This window comes from Gambusia affinis, linkage group LG15 (genome assembly GCF_019740435.1).
Source record: "Gambusia affinis linkage group LG15, SWU_Gaff_1.0, whole genome shotgun sequence".
NCBI classification, from domain to species: Eukaryota; Metazoa; Chordata; class Actinopteri; order Cyprinodontiformes; family Poeciliidae; genus Gambusia; species Gambusia affinis.
The window spans coordinates 18,568,205-18,584,085 of record NC_057882.1 but is presented as its reverse complement, the minus strand read 5'-3'; the positions used below and the strand labels follow the sequence as shown (position 1 = coordinate 18,584,085).

The 15,881-nt window shown below is 36.9% G+C and overlaps 1 protein-coding gene across 1 annotated transcript; it reads right to left on the bottom strand.

The window, feature by feature from the left end:
- Window positions 1-4,806: 4,806 nt before the first annotated feature.
- On the bottom strand, window positions 4,807-14,260 carry mogat2 (monoacylglycerol O-acyltransferase 2). Its single transcript, XM_044141454.1, has 7 exons — window positions 14,235-14,260; window positions 14,048-14,145; window positions 12,539-12,717; window positions 7,035-7,239; window positions 6,550-6,724; window positions 6,076-6,275; window positions 4,807-5,338 (listed from the first exon to the last, which is right to left on the bottom strand). The coding sequence occupies exons 1-7, from the start codon at window positions 14,243-14,245 to the stop codon at window positions 5,184-5,186; spliced, it is 1,023 nt and encodes a 340-aa protein (XP_043997389.1). The 5' UTR covers window positions 14,246-14,260; the 3' UTR covers window positions 4,807-5,183.
- Window positions 14,261-15,881: the final 1,621 nt, after the last annotated feature.

Genomic DNA, 15,881 nt, shown 5'->3' with positions numbered 1-15,881 from the left:
CCTGTTTTTGTTATTTTTAACAATAAAACAACAATAATAATATAAAAAAAGATTAAATATTTACATTTCTAGAGTTTCCTATTCAGCAAGGCACCATGGATAATAATCACATTGAAAACATGTATAAACTACTGTGTTTACTGTCACTTCTGAGTTCAGCCATGTTTTCTGACTTGCATCCAGAACACACCAATACACCTTTGACCTTTCACCGACAAGACCTGCTTTTCTCCATTTTTCCTCCAAGACTTTCAGTCAAGTGAAAACACTATCTTATTTCAAAGAGATAGCATCTTGATGTACGACAGCAGAAAGAGTAAACAGTTGTTTTTTTATTTCCTGTGATATATTGTTTAAATGCATGTCACTGTATGTCAAAGTCATTCTCACAATCATAATGGTCGGATTTTATTTTGAACTCAGGGCAATGACATTTCTTAGAATCTTTTTTTTAATGGCTATCTAACATTTTGTAACTTTACATTACCCATTCTTCTCTGATTGGTTGTTCAGTACGCTGTGATGACTCTGAGCTAACTTAAACTTAAACTCTGAGCTAACTTTTACTTTGTTAGATTTTGATTTGTTTGTGTTTGTCCTTTTATTAATGAATCAATGGAAAGCAAATAATAAATAGACCTGAGTTTGATAAATAATACATTTAAATCTCGATTATATAAATTACTGGTCCTCTAGAAAATCCTTCATATATTTATTAATTTCTGTGCTGATTTTAAATATGTGGCCAGAAAGGAATAATTCATTGGAAAGATTAAAAACTGTGTATCCTTCTCACAGGACCAAAGAGTCACTTAATGTTTCCAAATCTGTAATATCTATTTGATCTACAGATTGAGACAGAATAGTTTCTTAACCTTAAAGTAGTTTAACATATCAAAGGATGCCAAATCAATTATGAATACCATCTATTAAAACAATAATTAAAAAGAGATACTGATGACATTGTTTTTTTACTTTTTTATATCTATTAAATCAGACTTTTTCCTCAGCAGAATTTAAAACAAGTTTGAGTTATCATTCGAAAGAATCTGCTGTACTTTGTATCTGATGCAACTCTTCCCCAAACTGACACCAGGAATGGACCTGGCCAAAATTCACAGCCTTTGTGAATTTTGGACAGTTTCATATGAAATCTATGAAACTGTCCTTGACACGAAAGTGGTGTTGAGAAACATCTTGCCACATCGAGAATGCAACTGTGCATCTCTGCACTTGTATAATATCTTTTCACATTAGAATTATTTCAGTTGCCTGCTGTCCGTCATTCGGTTTCACGAATATTTTATCACTTTTGAGGCTAAATTTAAGGGGTTTTTGTCTCACTTTTTAGGTTAGTTTTTAATTTTTATTGATCTAATTTTTACATAATTCATGACTAATACTCTTTATCTGCTCAAAATTAAACATTTTAATAATGCAATCTGTTCAATAAATAAATGCATACTTTTGCTTAAAATCTGAGGATTTTTGTGTCCTGAAACTGCAGGGCAATAAGAGTTACAGTTGGATTAACAAGGGTCTTATCAACTGTTCCAGTCATTTCATAAGGAAATCTTCAGAGCAATGCCAAAGCATATGGAAGCCAAAGGTCACAGACAGATAAAATTTTATGTATTATTTAGCTCTAATAAAACAGCCGAGTTTTGCAGCTGGATCTTATGTCCCAGATGTCAACTGAAACCCATTTATAAACTGATCTGGAATATAAATATTTCTGAGCTGTTGTTGTCTTTTTTTGTGAGAAAATAGCTAAGATAAGATGTACTGCACGATTCCACGAACAGTGATTTCCTTTGTACTTTGATCGGAGACTTGAAAAATAAGTCAATAATGTTGTTATCCTTGGGTCATTCAAGCCCACCTGAGAGCTACCTGACATCAGTCATCAGCTTCTCCACACAGCAGATTCCTGAGCTATCTGCCGTATGAATACACTCCTCGTCTCTACGCAGAAATCTATTATTTTCCCAAAGTGGATGCTTATTTCTTGGTGAGTTAGATCTTTTGCATCGAATCTCAGCTGTAAATTTTTCCCACAGTCAGCGTTTTTGTAAAGCCCAGCACAGACTCAGACAGCTGTGCCCAGACGGTGTTGTAATGACCGGGACATTGTCCGCTCTGCCCCCTGTGAAATGTGGAAATATCGGAGTACTTACTGCTGTCTCATATTTCATGCTTCTGCCAAAGTTCACAGACGGCCTTATCAGGTTTAAAACAAATACAGAATAATTTTTATTGATCAGATGCCTCAGACTCATAGGCATCTGATCTGCGTACGTGCAGATCTTAAAAAATAATAGACTTGCTTTATTGTTCAAGAGTAAACATGTAAAAACCTTCAGGTAGTATGATGGAATGGAAGCTGAAATCTAAAGACTATGGCCAAATCTTGATGTGGTTAGCATAAAACAGCAACAGCAAACAATATAACAACTGAGTTTGTAAGGCGTAAGAGATGCCAGAATAAATCCAGGCAAATTGTTCCCATTTAATAAAAAAAGTCCACAGGTTTGGTGGTCTTTTATATCGTTAGGCAGCAAGAGACAAGGAAGACATGCAGCTAAAAGTCCCAAAGTCTGGAATCAAATCACAAATGGCTGCATTAAGAATTGTTAGATTGCTTATGAGGCGCCACCGCACCACTGCGACATACAAACCTGTTTGTGAACTGCAGTTTGACAGTTTAGGTAGCATGGTAGCAGGCTATTTGCTAGGCTATCTGGCTTCACATGGCTTTATTTAATTTAATGCTGTATAACACTTTGAAAAAAGACACTAAGTAAACATTTTCTTTTAAAGGATGTAGTAAGTACTAAAATCAGCAAAATTATATTTAAAAAATCAAAATGAATATCTTATAAAAAGACTAATTTTGTTCTCATTAAAGTGACAAAAAATTATGGGAAAGAAATGGGAAATGTTACAGTATGTTTGAGGATAATATTTACAATTATCCTACTACTTATTATTATAATAAGTAATAATACACTTAATTTTTATTTTAAAATTAGTTTATTTTTAAAAGTAGCAACTTGTAGCGGATTTTAAAAAAGAAATAATACCAGGTTCAGGAAAGGTGCAAAAAATTTTGAATATTCTGAAGTTTTTCAGAAAACTTCTGAAAAAGTGGCACGTCTTGACTCCAGAGAATAGCATTTTTACCAAATCAGAGGTTATTGGTGTTCTGGGATCACGTCTCCACATAGTGATGCAACGTAACGTCTTTTATGTTGTTTCAGAAAGTTACAGGCGTTGCACAAAGCCCCAAACCCAGACATAGTCTGTGTTAACACACAAAGTCTGTGTGTGTTAACACAGGCTGGAGATAGTCTGAGGAAACAGGCTCTACCCTCTTTCTCAGCACATCTCTTTTCATTAACCCAAAAGAAAATCAAATCTACACTTTTGACTTAGTTAATTATATTTTTTAGTTTTAGTTTGAAACTTTATTCCAGCTACATGAATTACGGAGAGCAAGTGGCTGGGGATAAGGGGTCCCAAAAATCAGGCACATGAAAAATTGCACTAATTAATTGTAATAAAATATTAAAATAAAAACATGTAAAGTATATTACACATTTGATATTTGCATATATCAAATATGACTTAAAAGAAATTTGATTTTATGATTTAACGCCTTGTAATTAGGCCTCTATTCCTTTAAAAACTCCTCCTGTTTCTGAAATTTTGCCTTCAGGAAGTCGTCACAGCATTGTTCCTCTATTAACTCTGTAACAACATTTTACCAGCGTTGCACTGAGACGTAGCTCATATAATGAGCTGAGGAGATGCTCAGTTTTACAAAGTGTTTGCTAATTGCTGCTGGCTAGTCTGAAGGAGCTGAGTAGGGGAGGGCTGCTCTGTAAGTTGGAGCTCAGGAGTTGGAAACGGTAGCTCTGATGAGAAGCTTTGTCCATGAAGTCGGCACTCGGTCCACCCAGGCGTTTTGCACAGCTGAGCGGCTGGATTTCACACACATAAAAGAATCAAAGCAACACCCCAGGTGTGTTTTTGATGAGGGAATAACATATAACTTGACTCAGAAAAGTAATTTTTACATTATACTGCTCCTTTAAGATGCCCTGCGACAGACTGGCGGCCTGTCCAGGGTGTACCCCGCCTTTCGCCCAGAACTTTAGCTGGAGATGGGCACCAGCGAACCTCCCGACCCCATTATAGGGACGGACAGACGGACGGATGCTCCTTTAAGAGATATAAGTGATATAAAAGTAGCGCATTTGCTCCAGAAAAAGATGATTTGTTCTTTTTTGGTGGGAAAGCGGAGGGCTTCTCTAGTGCCACAAAAAGGTTGTAAATTGACTCACCTCTAAATTTTACGAACCTATATTTGTTTGGCAACTTATATAGCATGTCTGCAAAACATGTTATATATAAATGAATTAATCAATTATAACGACAAAAAGTGAAAAAGTGGACTTCGAACATTAGACAAAAAAACGACAGAGAGCAGCAGATATCGGCAGAATTTTTCAGCTGCTCTGTCTCACTGGGAGATTAATTTTGTGTACCACAAGGGAGCTGAAGTCCTGACAAAGTCCGGACCATCTCATATGTTCTGAAAGGGTTCATGGCCTAGTCCAATACCAGTCTAAAAACCTGCAAAACAAAGTGGGGCTAATAGGGCATCTCCTTTTCTTTTAATTGTGTCTCCAATCTGAGGGAATTAGCTAAAACACATTTTACGCAGCAGGAAACTATAGCTACAGAATACGAATTCAATATACTTTAATAAATTTATTCATCTGAATCACAACGGACAACAAATGTTTGTACATTAAAACTTTATTTTAAAAAACTGATTCAAAGAATATTTAGCATCAGACTGAATAAACACAAATAAATTAGCCATACAAAAAAAAATCATTTATTTAGTAAATGTTCAAAAAAAACATTCTTGGTGTTTATTTATCATCTAACCACAATTACATTTTCATGTAAATTAAAGCGAATGCAGTCAATCTTTGCAGTTCATCTGAATTCAACACTGACTGACATACCAGGAAGCATTATTGTGTAGGTAATAAACCCACTAGGAGTGTTATGGCAAGTCCACCACTTAGAGGACACCACTTAAAGCTTCTATTTGAACCTGAGCTTTAGATATAAATAGCCGTTCAATTCCCCGCCTGCTCGGGTCAAGGTCAGACAAAGTTCAGATGAACATCCTTGTCTACTCCATAGTTGCCTTTGTGCTCATCGAACAAACTGCTGAGCTCGTCCATGTACAGCTGGTGGAGGGCGTTGAGTTCCTCGCTGGTTGGCTTCTCTTTCTTCTCCACCTTGATTGGCCGGCCAACTGCAGAGAGGCGACAAGGTGCTGCTAACAGCCAGTGTGCAGCGTTGCATGAGGCATGTTTACCTAAAGCAGGTGCCGTGCAGGAGGGCTGCATGCCGTCCAGCATCACAGGACTAGGCTATGTGGATGTCTGTGAGTGCTTGTGTTCAAGTCAAATCTGACTGATGAAATGCTCTTTGCTTAAACTCGTCAGCAAATGTTGCACGTATGGTAATAAACAGTGCCTTGCCATAGTGGTTATGCCTATACAGATACACAAACATGGATGCACCGATTTGAAAATGTGGGCCAGTGTTGATATCCAACATAAAAGTTGCTGTTATAGCTGATAATCAATATGTAGGCTACTGATGTATTGAACATCAATGACACAATGTTCAATTCACAATAAATTCAGAGTGTTTTGGAATTTAATTTGAATATCAGTATGTAAAATCTTGTCTATCCAATTGCCCGTAGAAGTCAACTAATTAGTAAATAAAGTCCGGATCTCTGTATAAATCCAGAATTCTTTACAAATTTTCTGTCGTTTTGGGTCATTTTCTCCCCATCTCACAAATTTGCTGTACTTTGTGTTGCTCTGTCGCATATGAAATGAATTCCTCCAAGATTTGTGACTGAAGTGAGACACTACATAATGTAGATGAAGCCTATCGACTTTTTCAATAATTACATATTCTTTGACAAGCATAAAATCTGCTCATTGTATCCCCAAAGACTGAGCAGTGCTTACTCACCAACTGTATAGATTGGTCGTCTGTAGGGCATCAGGCCGAAGGAGTACTGGAAAATACCACGCGCATGGAAAAGAGGCAGGGAGATACCCATGATGCTTTGCAGCCGATCCTGTGTCCACCGAAGCCATGTTCCTCTGGGGTTTTCCACCTGATCATACACTTCATTCTCTCCAAAGGAGAAAACTGGAACCAGGTGAGCTCTGAAACATTTTTGAGGAAATGATGATGTAATTCATAACATTTAAGATTAAATAAGAAACCAATTTCTCACAGATTTTTTTGTTATTATTCTAGGAAGAACTTAGAAGGAAAGTTCCTTTCTTGGAAATGTTCTGCAAGTGACTTAAACGTCTTTGTTTTTAAGAAGACATGGTGGGAAACTCAAAATAATTGAACTGGCGCCATAAAACAGAAGGACTTCAGAGAATCAGCCGTCATACAATTAGCTTTTACCCCGGGGCTTTTTGCACTAACCCATGCTCCATTGCCATTTTGATGAAGCCTTTCTTATTGGCCAGGAGCACATTGAAGGTGCCAGGATGAGCATCAAGGGCTTCTGGGGCCCCGCCAACAGCAATCACAACAGCACTCCCACCTTTCTTCTTGCGGAGTGGATAACTAGCGCTTTCTTTGTCAGACGGAATCAAACCTGCAAGTTTGGAACAGGGAACACTTGGACTAAAGCTAATAAAGTATATTTTTATGTTGCTTGAAAAATTGTCTTAAGTGTACGGAAGAGGATTCGGGCCACCGAAAAAAAATAAAAAATTCTGACTTTAAAGTCAGAATTCTGAGATTAAAGTCAGAAAGTCAGAGTTCTGACTTTAATCTCAGAATTCTGACTTTAAAGTCAGAGTTTTTTATTTTTTTTCGGTGGCCCTAATCCTCTTCCGTATAAGTGGGATATGAAAAAGCAGCAGGATGGAAAATTTGACCAGTAAAACTTGTCAGGGCCTCACCAGCACACATAATGTAGTCCCTGAAGAATGGAGCTCTGAACCACAGAGGCAGCATCAGCAGGTAGCTGGTGAGGCCTGGAAACAGCTGCGGGAAGCCAGTAGCGCAGGTGCAGAAGTTGGTGAAGGCTCCTGCTACCAGCACGCCATGAGGGTGGAAACCCAAGATGTAGTTGTGTCTGGGGTCCAAGTCGACTGTCTTCACCAGCTGCGAGGGCAACAGTGAACAAATGAACCTCATTTCATTTCATTTAATAACACAGTTTTCAAATTGTGAGTAAGTATACAAATATGACTGCTGGTACTTGGACTGCAGTGGTAAGTAAATGCTGCTAATTACCTCTGAAGGGTGGACCTGGATCTGGAGCTGACATTGATTCCAGCTTAACAGTCTCCGAGACTAACCACTGCTAACTGTTTTAAGGTCAGACTCGTCAAAAGTCACACTATCTAACATACCTACATGCTATGTGTAATGATAATGATATGCTGGTTGGCAAAGAAAAAAGAAAAGTCAAGAAATATTTTAAAGCCAAATTTCTGGTGCCTAGGAAAAAAGGAAGACGTAAAATGTGACAGAAACAAGGACACAGTAAAGCTAATATGATGAAATTGCCTGTTCCTTTGGTTATTTAGCAACGTGCAGAGTGATAGCAGCTAGGCTAGCTAGCCAAACACGGCAGGAATCAAGATTTAGCCTAACTAGTTCTCACACTGGCTAATTTGTTTGATAAATTGCTTACTTCTTTGTCATTCAGTAGCTGTTACAAGTACATATCTGCTATATTTTTACCTGGTTAGTTAAATGTCCACCCTTCCCTCACAATGTTTGCCTAGTTATTGCTACGGTTTATAAATGTGTGTGCACAGTGTTAAATGCTAGTTGCTTGGAGATAAACCACTTATCTCCAAGCAACTAAACTAGCAAAACAAGTAACTTGACAGTACACATTATTGTCATCTTAGCGTTATTACATTCACACATAAGAGTTTTTGATTAATACAAATTAGAATATGCTTATAATTTCCCCAAAAAGGTCTAGAAAACTTTGCAATTTCATGGATTTTTTTTTTCCAGAGATGGATCATGACTTTTTAATCTCTATGTCTGCTGTGTAAGCTTGAATTACTGTACATTTAGATAAATTACTGTAAGCGAACTGAGTGCCCTCATTTTGTCTCATTTAGTTAGTGCTGCACCAACTTTTTTTTCTGTTGCATCTTGGCTTCAACAAAGTTTGGATATGATGCAACAGAGTTACAGTATTGCTACTTCGGGGACTGTGCACTCTGTTACATCTAACCCTCGCCCCCACCTAATAATTAGACTTGCTTCACTGTAACCCGTGAAGCATGGGGTCACTACACTGTTGCTACAAAAGTCAGGGTGTGCACTTGGATAACCTGTCTGGGCAGTTTTGGTGTCCATCGTGTCCAATGTCAGCCCATGTGCAGAGGACATCAGTTGACCGATTTAACTAAAAAAAAAAATGGCTGCATTTGCTCAACTCTTAAATTGTAAACCTCTGCTAAAATACCACTGCACATTAGTATTTTAAATCAATTTTAACTGGAAATCAGGCTCGAAATCAATGGATCAATCTAGGCACATGCATTGTAAGTTCCAAATCACTCTTTGTATTAAAGCTCAAGGGAGAATTTATGTGAATCTCAACTATCGTTAAATTCATACTTAAGATCCTGAGAGAACACTGCGAATTGTGGATTATGGAACCAATCAGTTAATAAATTACCTTTAATGAAGAGTACTGGTAGAATTTTCTTTGTTAGACTTTGAATATTTTCAGTGAGCAGATGATGACATTTTTAAGTAACACATGACTGTCATAAACACTAAGCATCAAGCCCAAGTCTGAAACCTATTACTATTACTTATCACTGGATACGTGGCTAATATTTTATTTTGTATTGACAGCGTAAAGGGGGCTTAATACAAATAGGCGTCAGTTTTAAAACATCTAGTCTTTTTTTAGGTTAGGTTGGGATTCTTGTTCGTTCCAAACCTTCTTTCAGAGGCAAAAGGGTTTAACGTGTCCTTCTTTTTGCGTGTTTGTCAGAAATAAGTGTTTCAAAACATCAAACCAATTTAAATATTAGTCCAAGACAACGTACGCTAACACAAAAGGCAGGTTTTAAATGAAGGGGCTTATTATTAGGGAGGCTCTTTTACAGTAAAGTTCAATAAAAAAGACCTCAGGGATTCAGTCATCATTTTCCGTCATATCTACATGCGAAGTATACACTCTATATTCCTCAAGTGGTGTATGAATCTGCGTCACTGTCTTGTCTGCATTCATTTTGGTTCTTTTAAGTGTGAACACACATCTGCAGACCCAGTGGAATTAGAAATGGTGGGTACAAGTACAGCAATGCAACTAATTAGGCTCCCTGGTTGTCTTTGGATGCATGGGCTCTTTGTTAAAGATAATGCACTGTGTAGTCAGATGATGCAGGACATGATTTACTTTAACGTTAGTGGATAAAAAGGGTTGACGTTTTTGGGGTTTTTTCCCCCCCATCTGAAATCTCTTAAATACTTTTATTTAGTATCTTTGCCCACAGGAGATGAGTTCAGAGAAGAGGCACAGAAATGTAGCGAATGTCGGTGTGTGTGACGACACCTTGTAGATATTTGAAGATTTTTCTTATTTTCTCCTTATGATGTCAGGGTTTTAAGTTTAATCTCCATGTCATGTCTGCTACTATGTACGGAACGCGCATATATATATATATATATATATATATATATATATATATATATATATATATATATATATATATATATATATATATATATATATATATTCATCTGCTGTCATTGGTGGCTATGCTAACTAGCTTGTTCATTCATGGTAGGCTCTATTGTGGCGGTGGAGCTTTAGTTCAGCAGAGAGAAAATGAGTGGGAGTGAGAAGCACGTATATTAGGGTGATTGACAACGCTAAGACCCTCCTCCTGGCTCTGACTGGTAGATTTTTTTTCAGATTCTTTGTCTCATATACTGTCATGACATAGTGAAAGTTTCCACAAATATGTATAAAAACATTTTTTTGTGTATATAAAATGTACCCACTGCAGCTTTAATATACTCAGCAAGAACTATTTCAGCACATTAGTTTATTGTTGTGTTTTTCTTATTGCGTAACTAAGCACAATTAGGACAGTTGGATTGCCTGTTGTAAAATCTGATTGACTGAGAGGGTTCAGCTGAACAAGTCCATGTAAATTAATGTGTTAAAGTCAACGGGTAATTCGGATCTTCATCCACAATTTTTTAAATTAATAATTCTGGTTAAATTGTCACCTTTCTATGAAGCTGTGAACTGACTGTAGGCTTTCCGTTTAAAATAAATAGCTGCTGCAGTTTTCAGATAGATAGTAGATACACATCTAATAATAAGTACACACATGGTCTGTGTCAGCTCCTTTTCATCATGCTAACATGCTACTTGACCGCTGTTATTGTTGTTGCACTCGGTCTTATCAGGAAGTCCAAAGTCTTCCCTAGCAACAGAAAAACCTCCATGTAATGTTATGAAGTTTGTTAAGGACACAGTAGGTTGTCTATGTGCTGTTTGTCATTATGTGTGTTAGACAGAGAGATGGGCAGTAACTAGTTACGTTTCCTTGAGTATCCTTTTGGGGTGAAAAAATCTACTTTTTGTTATAGTTTTACTACAAAACACCTTTGAGTAAAATTTTTGGACACTCAACACTCTGAGTCAGTTCACTGAATATAGAACAAACACATTCAAACTTAAAATGCATGAGACACAGACCTACAGACTCCTTGTTTGTACAAAAGCTTTGTTATTCTCATGTCATTTTATGTCTGTTGAGGCACTATGGATGTAAAGTGTGACATAAAAAAGTGTTACGCAACGACATAAAATGAGTCATTACGTAATTATTTACCCTCTTTAAAGTGGCTGACCTAATTAAGCAGAGGTCCAGTCAGGTGGTGCAGGTAGTCCCACAATGAGTGGAATGGAGATCTAAATAGTGACTTGAGGGGGGTGAACATTTATGCAATCACCTGTTTTTTGTTGAATATTTTTATTTAATTATTATTTTGTAGAAATCAGGTTTTTAGGTTTACTTTAACGTTATTTTTGTGTCAACAAAATCTCAATTTCGTTGCTCATAACTTTTAATAACTGTGTGAATTCTTCTATTTTTATAGGGACTGTATATTGTTTGCACGTTTTAGGGAGGCAACGTTCATTCATGACCACCAGAGGGACACAACGAGATACAAAAAAATAAGCCTATGTCATACTCATATGAAGCAGTTAGTTTTTTTATTTAACACTAATGTAAGATTCTTTGGGCTTGCAGCAACAGGTGATAGAAAGCCTGAGGAAATCAGAAAATAGGATGATGTAGGATGGTCTGCATTTCCTCTGTTTTGGTGCAAAACCTCCAGCACCAAAACAGTTCTAATTTGCCTCTGGCAGTTTCTGCTCTTTCCAGCCTTTGCGCAAAGTTCCAGAGGTATTTCTACGTGCAAAGTAGTTTCCTGGGATTCAACAACATGCAGAATTTAAGCCATGAGAACTTAGATGTTAAATTCGGAAGAGAACTTTAAATAATAAAAACACAGTCTAAGGAATAAGTCCAAGGTTCACTTTAATTTAAAAAACAAATGTTCTCATTGCTGAGCAATGATATTCAGCAGTTTCTTTGTAATTGCGTTAGTTAGTGTGATTTGTAAAAATGCTTACATAGTTAATTACTTACAAAATAAGTATTGCTTGAACCTTCATAGTATTATTTATTACCATAAATCCAAATATGGTGGTTGTAGATTATAACATCAGCTAAATTAGTTGATGTTGCTTTGGCTTGCTTACCCGCAAAAGCGAGTCGCATGTTAAATTTTTGACATCGCAAAACCAGCAGCAATGTCAAAAAACGTCAAAAAAATAAAAAATAAAGATTATTTGTATTGTTGAAATGATCAACAATTCAAATAATCCTATCATCCAGAAGCCAGACTTACTGACTTAGTTTACAGAAAATCGTCAGATGGAAAACCTTTAAACGGGAATATGAATGGATTTTCACCAGTTACAGCTAAAACTCTGCAGACGGTTGTTGTCTCTGGCACAGTTGGACAAAAGGTCTAACATGAATGCCTTGTAAAGTCAAAACCAGCCGATCAGCTTGATTCTCTTGTGATATCATTAACTCAAATACACACAATCTGGCACATTTTTTTTTCTTCAATTCTCAGTTTAAATGGTTTCTATTTTGTGAAATCCTGCTGTGGAATTTCTTACTTGGACCCTCAGGCTTGTTTTTTTTTTTATCTTGCTGTTAGTGAACATGTGTTAGTGGAACAAAAAATAAAGCGCCGGTTAGCATCTTTAAAGCAAGAAGTAGACTGTTAGTTGGCGCCAATGACTAAAATACAGATTGTTGTATCAGTGAGAGCACAGAGAGAATAAATATGTGGAATGGCTTTTTCTGAAGCTATTTCTCACCTTGATGGGGAAATAATCCCGCATGTACTCCCACACTTTGAGGCCACGCAAAACGGCCACTCTGCGACCCCCTCGTGCCGGCGTGTCGAAGTCATAGTACCACCAGGTGGCGTACAGCACACTGATCAGCCAGAAGCGAGTAAAGAGGAGGTAAAAGAACAAGATAATGCAGGTAGGTGCTGAGGGGGGAACAGAAAAAAACATGAAGAGCTTCATAGTAACATGAGAAACAAGTCGTGCTAATCTGTCCTTTCTGACCTGGAAAAGTGAGTGTGGGTTATTGCACTACAGGATACAGCAAACGGGACCAGATTTGACTCTTATCAGTTCACATGAGGAGCATGTGAACTGCTCCAGATAGCTCCAGATAGCTGTTTTAATCGTGAAAACCTAATTATCAGTGTAGGCCCTTGTCTTAAATGTCTGACTTAAAAAGGACATAGAAATATATTTTTATGTGCAGTACTAGTTTTTCTCCACACAAGTGTTTTGCATGAAGGTTAAAGTTCTGTTTGGGTCTAATACGGCCTCTGCTCACGTTTGCAGCCACTCTGACATGGTATTTACATCTGAAATGTTCAAAAAGTTCAACAATGCGCTATAATTTTTATGGTTTGCCTTTCTTCTTGCACCTTTATGACCAAAGACAGATTTGTAGACCACATGACTAACAGTTGTCCTGCAAACAGAGCTGTGGGTCTCTGCAGCTCCTCCAGAGATACCATAAGCCTTTTTGCTCTTTGTCTTTTTTTAAATCCTTGTCTGCATATCTGTTCAGACACCCAATAACTGTGAAGTTATATGGTCTTATTGGTAATGTAAAAATATATATTCTACATTTACTTGATCTCATAAGTGAATCATTACCAACTGTAATTATACTGAAAGCATAACGTCTTATTTCATAATTTTAGTAGATCATTTCAATGTGACACATTTCTTTCCAGCTTCAGTGTTGTTGCTCACATTGCATAAAATCTGATGACAAATAAGAATGTCAATCTCTAGTATCTTCATTGTTGGGTTTTATGAGTAATCTACTCGTTGAAACAGACATAAAAAAGAAGAGCAACTTTTCCCCCCACTTTATTTTGTCAACCTCAGACCAGAAGTAAATGACAGCTTGAGAGTTTGAAAGAAGCTTTGTGCAAATGTCCTCAGCAGTAGAGTTTGCAGAAATCCATCAGATTAAAATTTTTGTGATATAAGTGCAAATTTGACACAGATATTGTGTAAAAACATACATTGTTTTACACAATACATGTCTTGCAAAAGAAAACTATAAATCAGAGGTAAACTAGTTCATTTAACGCCGATTGATTTGAATCAATAACCAGAGATATGATGGAGTTGTGATGCAAAAAATGTTGTATGTTATACAATTATTAGCACCTTTACAAATATATATATATACACGAATCACTTCACATTTTTATGCACTCTCATGTTGACCTTTGTGCTACTATCAGGAGATGATCCAGCATTTTAGCAAATCCCACCAGCACTTACCCAGACCCAGGAAGGAGAAGACCCACTGGCCCACCGCTGCAGTCTGCAGCCTCCTTTGGAGGGGCACGTCCACAGGCGCAAAATCAATTTTCATTTTTCTGTGAAAGAAGGCAGACGAGCCGACGTGCCGCCGCTGAGTCCAAGAAGCACAGCAAGGGAAGGGAAGTCCAAAGTCTGCACTTCTTACCCATCCACCATTGCCTCCTGTTGACTTTTGGCTTATCTTGACTCAATACATGGTTTGATTTCTCAGCTTATATACCAGCTTAAGCTGACCTTTGACCCAGAATGATACTTTATGCATGAATGCCGAGCAACCGGACTCGAAGCCAAAGATCTATGGGACAAAATGGATGTCTCGCAGCTTTTTCATTCAGATTTTTCCACAATTAACTTTGCTCTTGCAAAATGTGGCTCTATGAATGTAACTGCAGCTGGTTGAGCAATAGCACAAGTGTCTCAATGACACACAGCGATAAAGGTCATTTGGAGAGGGTTCACACATTTCTTATCACACAATGACACTATCAGTGCTGCACAGAATGTCTTAAATATTTTTGCAGTCTTATTAGTAGATACAGTGGTCGGTTTTCAGGTAGGTACTGTTAAGAAGCGGAACAATGGATTAGCCTTCTGATAAATATTTCTCTTTGACAACATCCCAGATGAATAATAAATTCACTATCTACTTCTGCTGTCTCATTATGTTGAATTCCCCGTCTCACTGATGAAGCAAAAAAATATGAGTAAAATAAAAACAAAAACATAATGTTTGGAGACAGGCTGTTGGAAAACACATTAGCCCGTTCTGTATTCAGACACTGTAAGTGTGTTATGGCCAGTGTGAAACAAGCCCTCTGGGTGCTTAATCAGCTCATATTATTCATGTAATCCACTCTTTGCTGACAGTCTAAAAATAAAATCATGAATCAGTAGGTTACTGATGATCAGCGCTGTAGCAGTAGCTATTTTACACACTTTGATTTAAACAACTCCCCACTTTCATTTCAAAAACATTCTCATTATACAGCAGTTTCTGGCAGCAAAGTGTTTCTAATGATTTTTGTGTCAAACGTTCAAAAGCAAAATTCAATGCTTCTCAGAAATATTTGTACCCCTCGGACTGTTCACATTTCGTCCCAATGCTTTATCAAACTTTAATGTATTCAATCCAGATTAACACTTTATTTGACGGAGTGAGCATAAAACTGACATGACATCTGCCATGAACATGAAGGAGTCTTTATGAATGACTGTTGTCATGAAGTGTCATTCAGTAAATAATGACACTATTAATGCAAAGTTGCTCTAAAAGTTGCATTAAAATTTCATTATTTACAAAATAATGTAAAGCTGGCACTTTTGATAGAGTTTCAATGCAACTTTTAAAGCAACTTTACAATAAAAGTGCCATTATTTACTGAATGACACTTCGTGACAACAGTCATAGACTTTCATAAAAACTCCTTCATGTTCATAACAAATGTTATGTCATGTTTATGACGGTGTCATGTCAGTCTTATGCACACTGTCAAAGTGTTATCCAGGAGGGTATGTGGTAACTAACATAAAGTAATGTATCATTGTGACACACGCACGCACACGCACGTACACGCACACTTACAGGTCAGAGAATTCTTTAAAAAAAAAAAAAAAAAAAAAAAAAAGCTTTTGTTAAAGTAGGAATTGTGTTCGGTCATAAATTCTCACTAAAAATGATTGCAAAAATAATAATAAAAAAACCGAAACATATTTAAGAATATAGTATATTTTTATACATAAAAATATATAAAATATTTGACAATACTATATCGTAAACTAAAGGGTGCGTCAA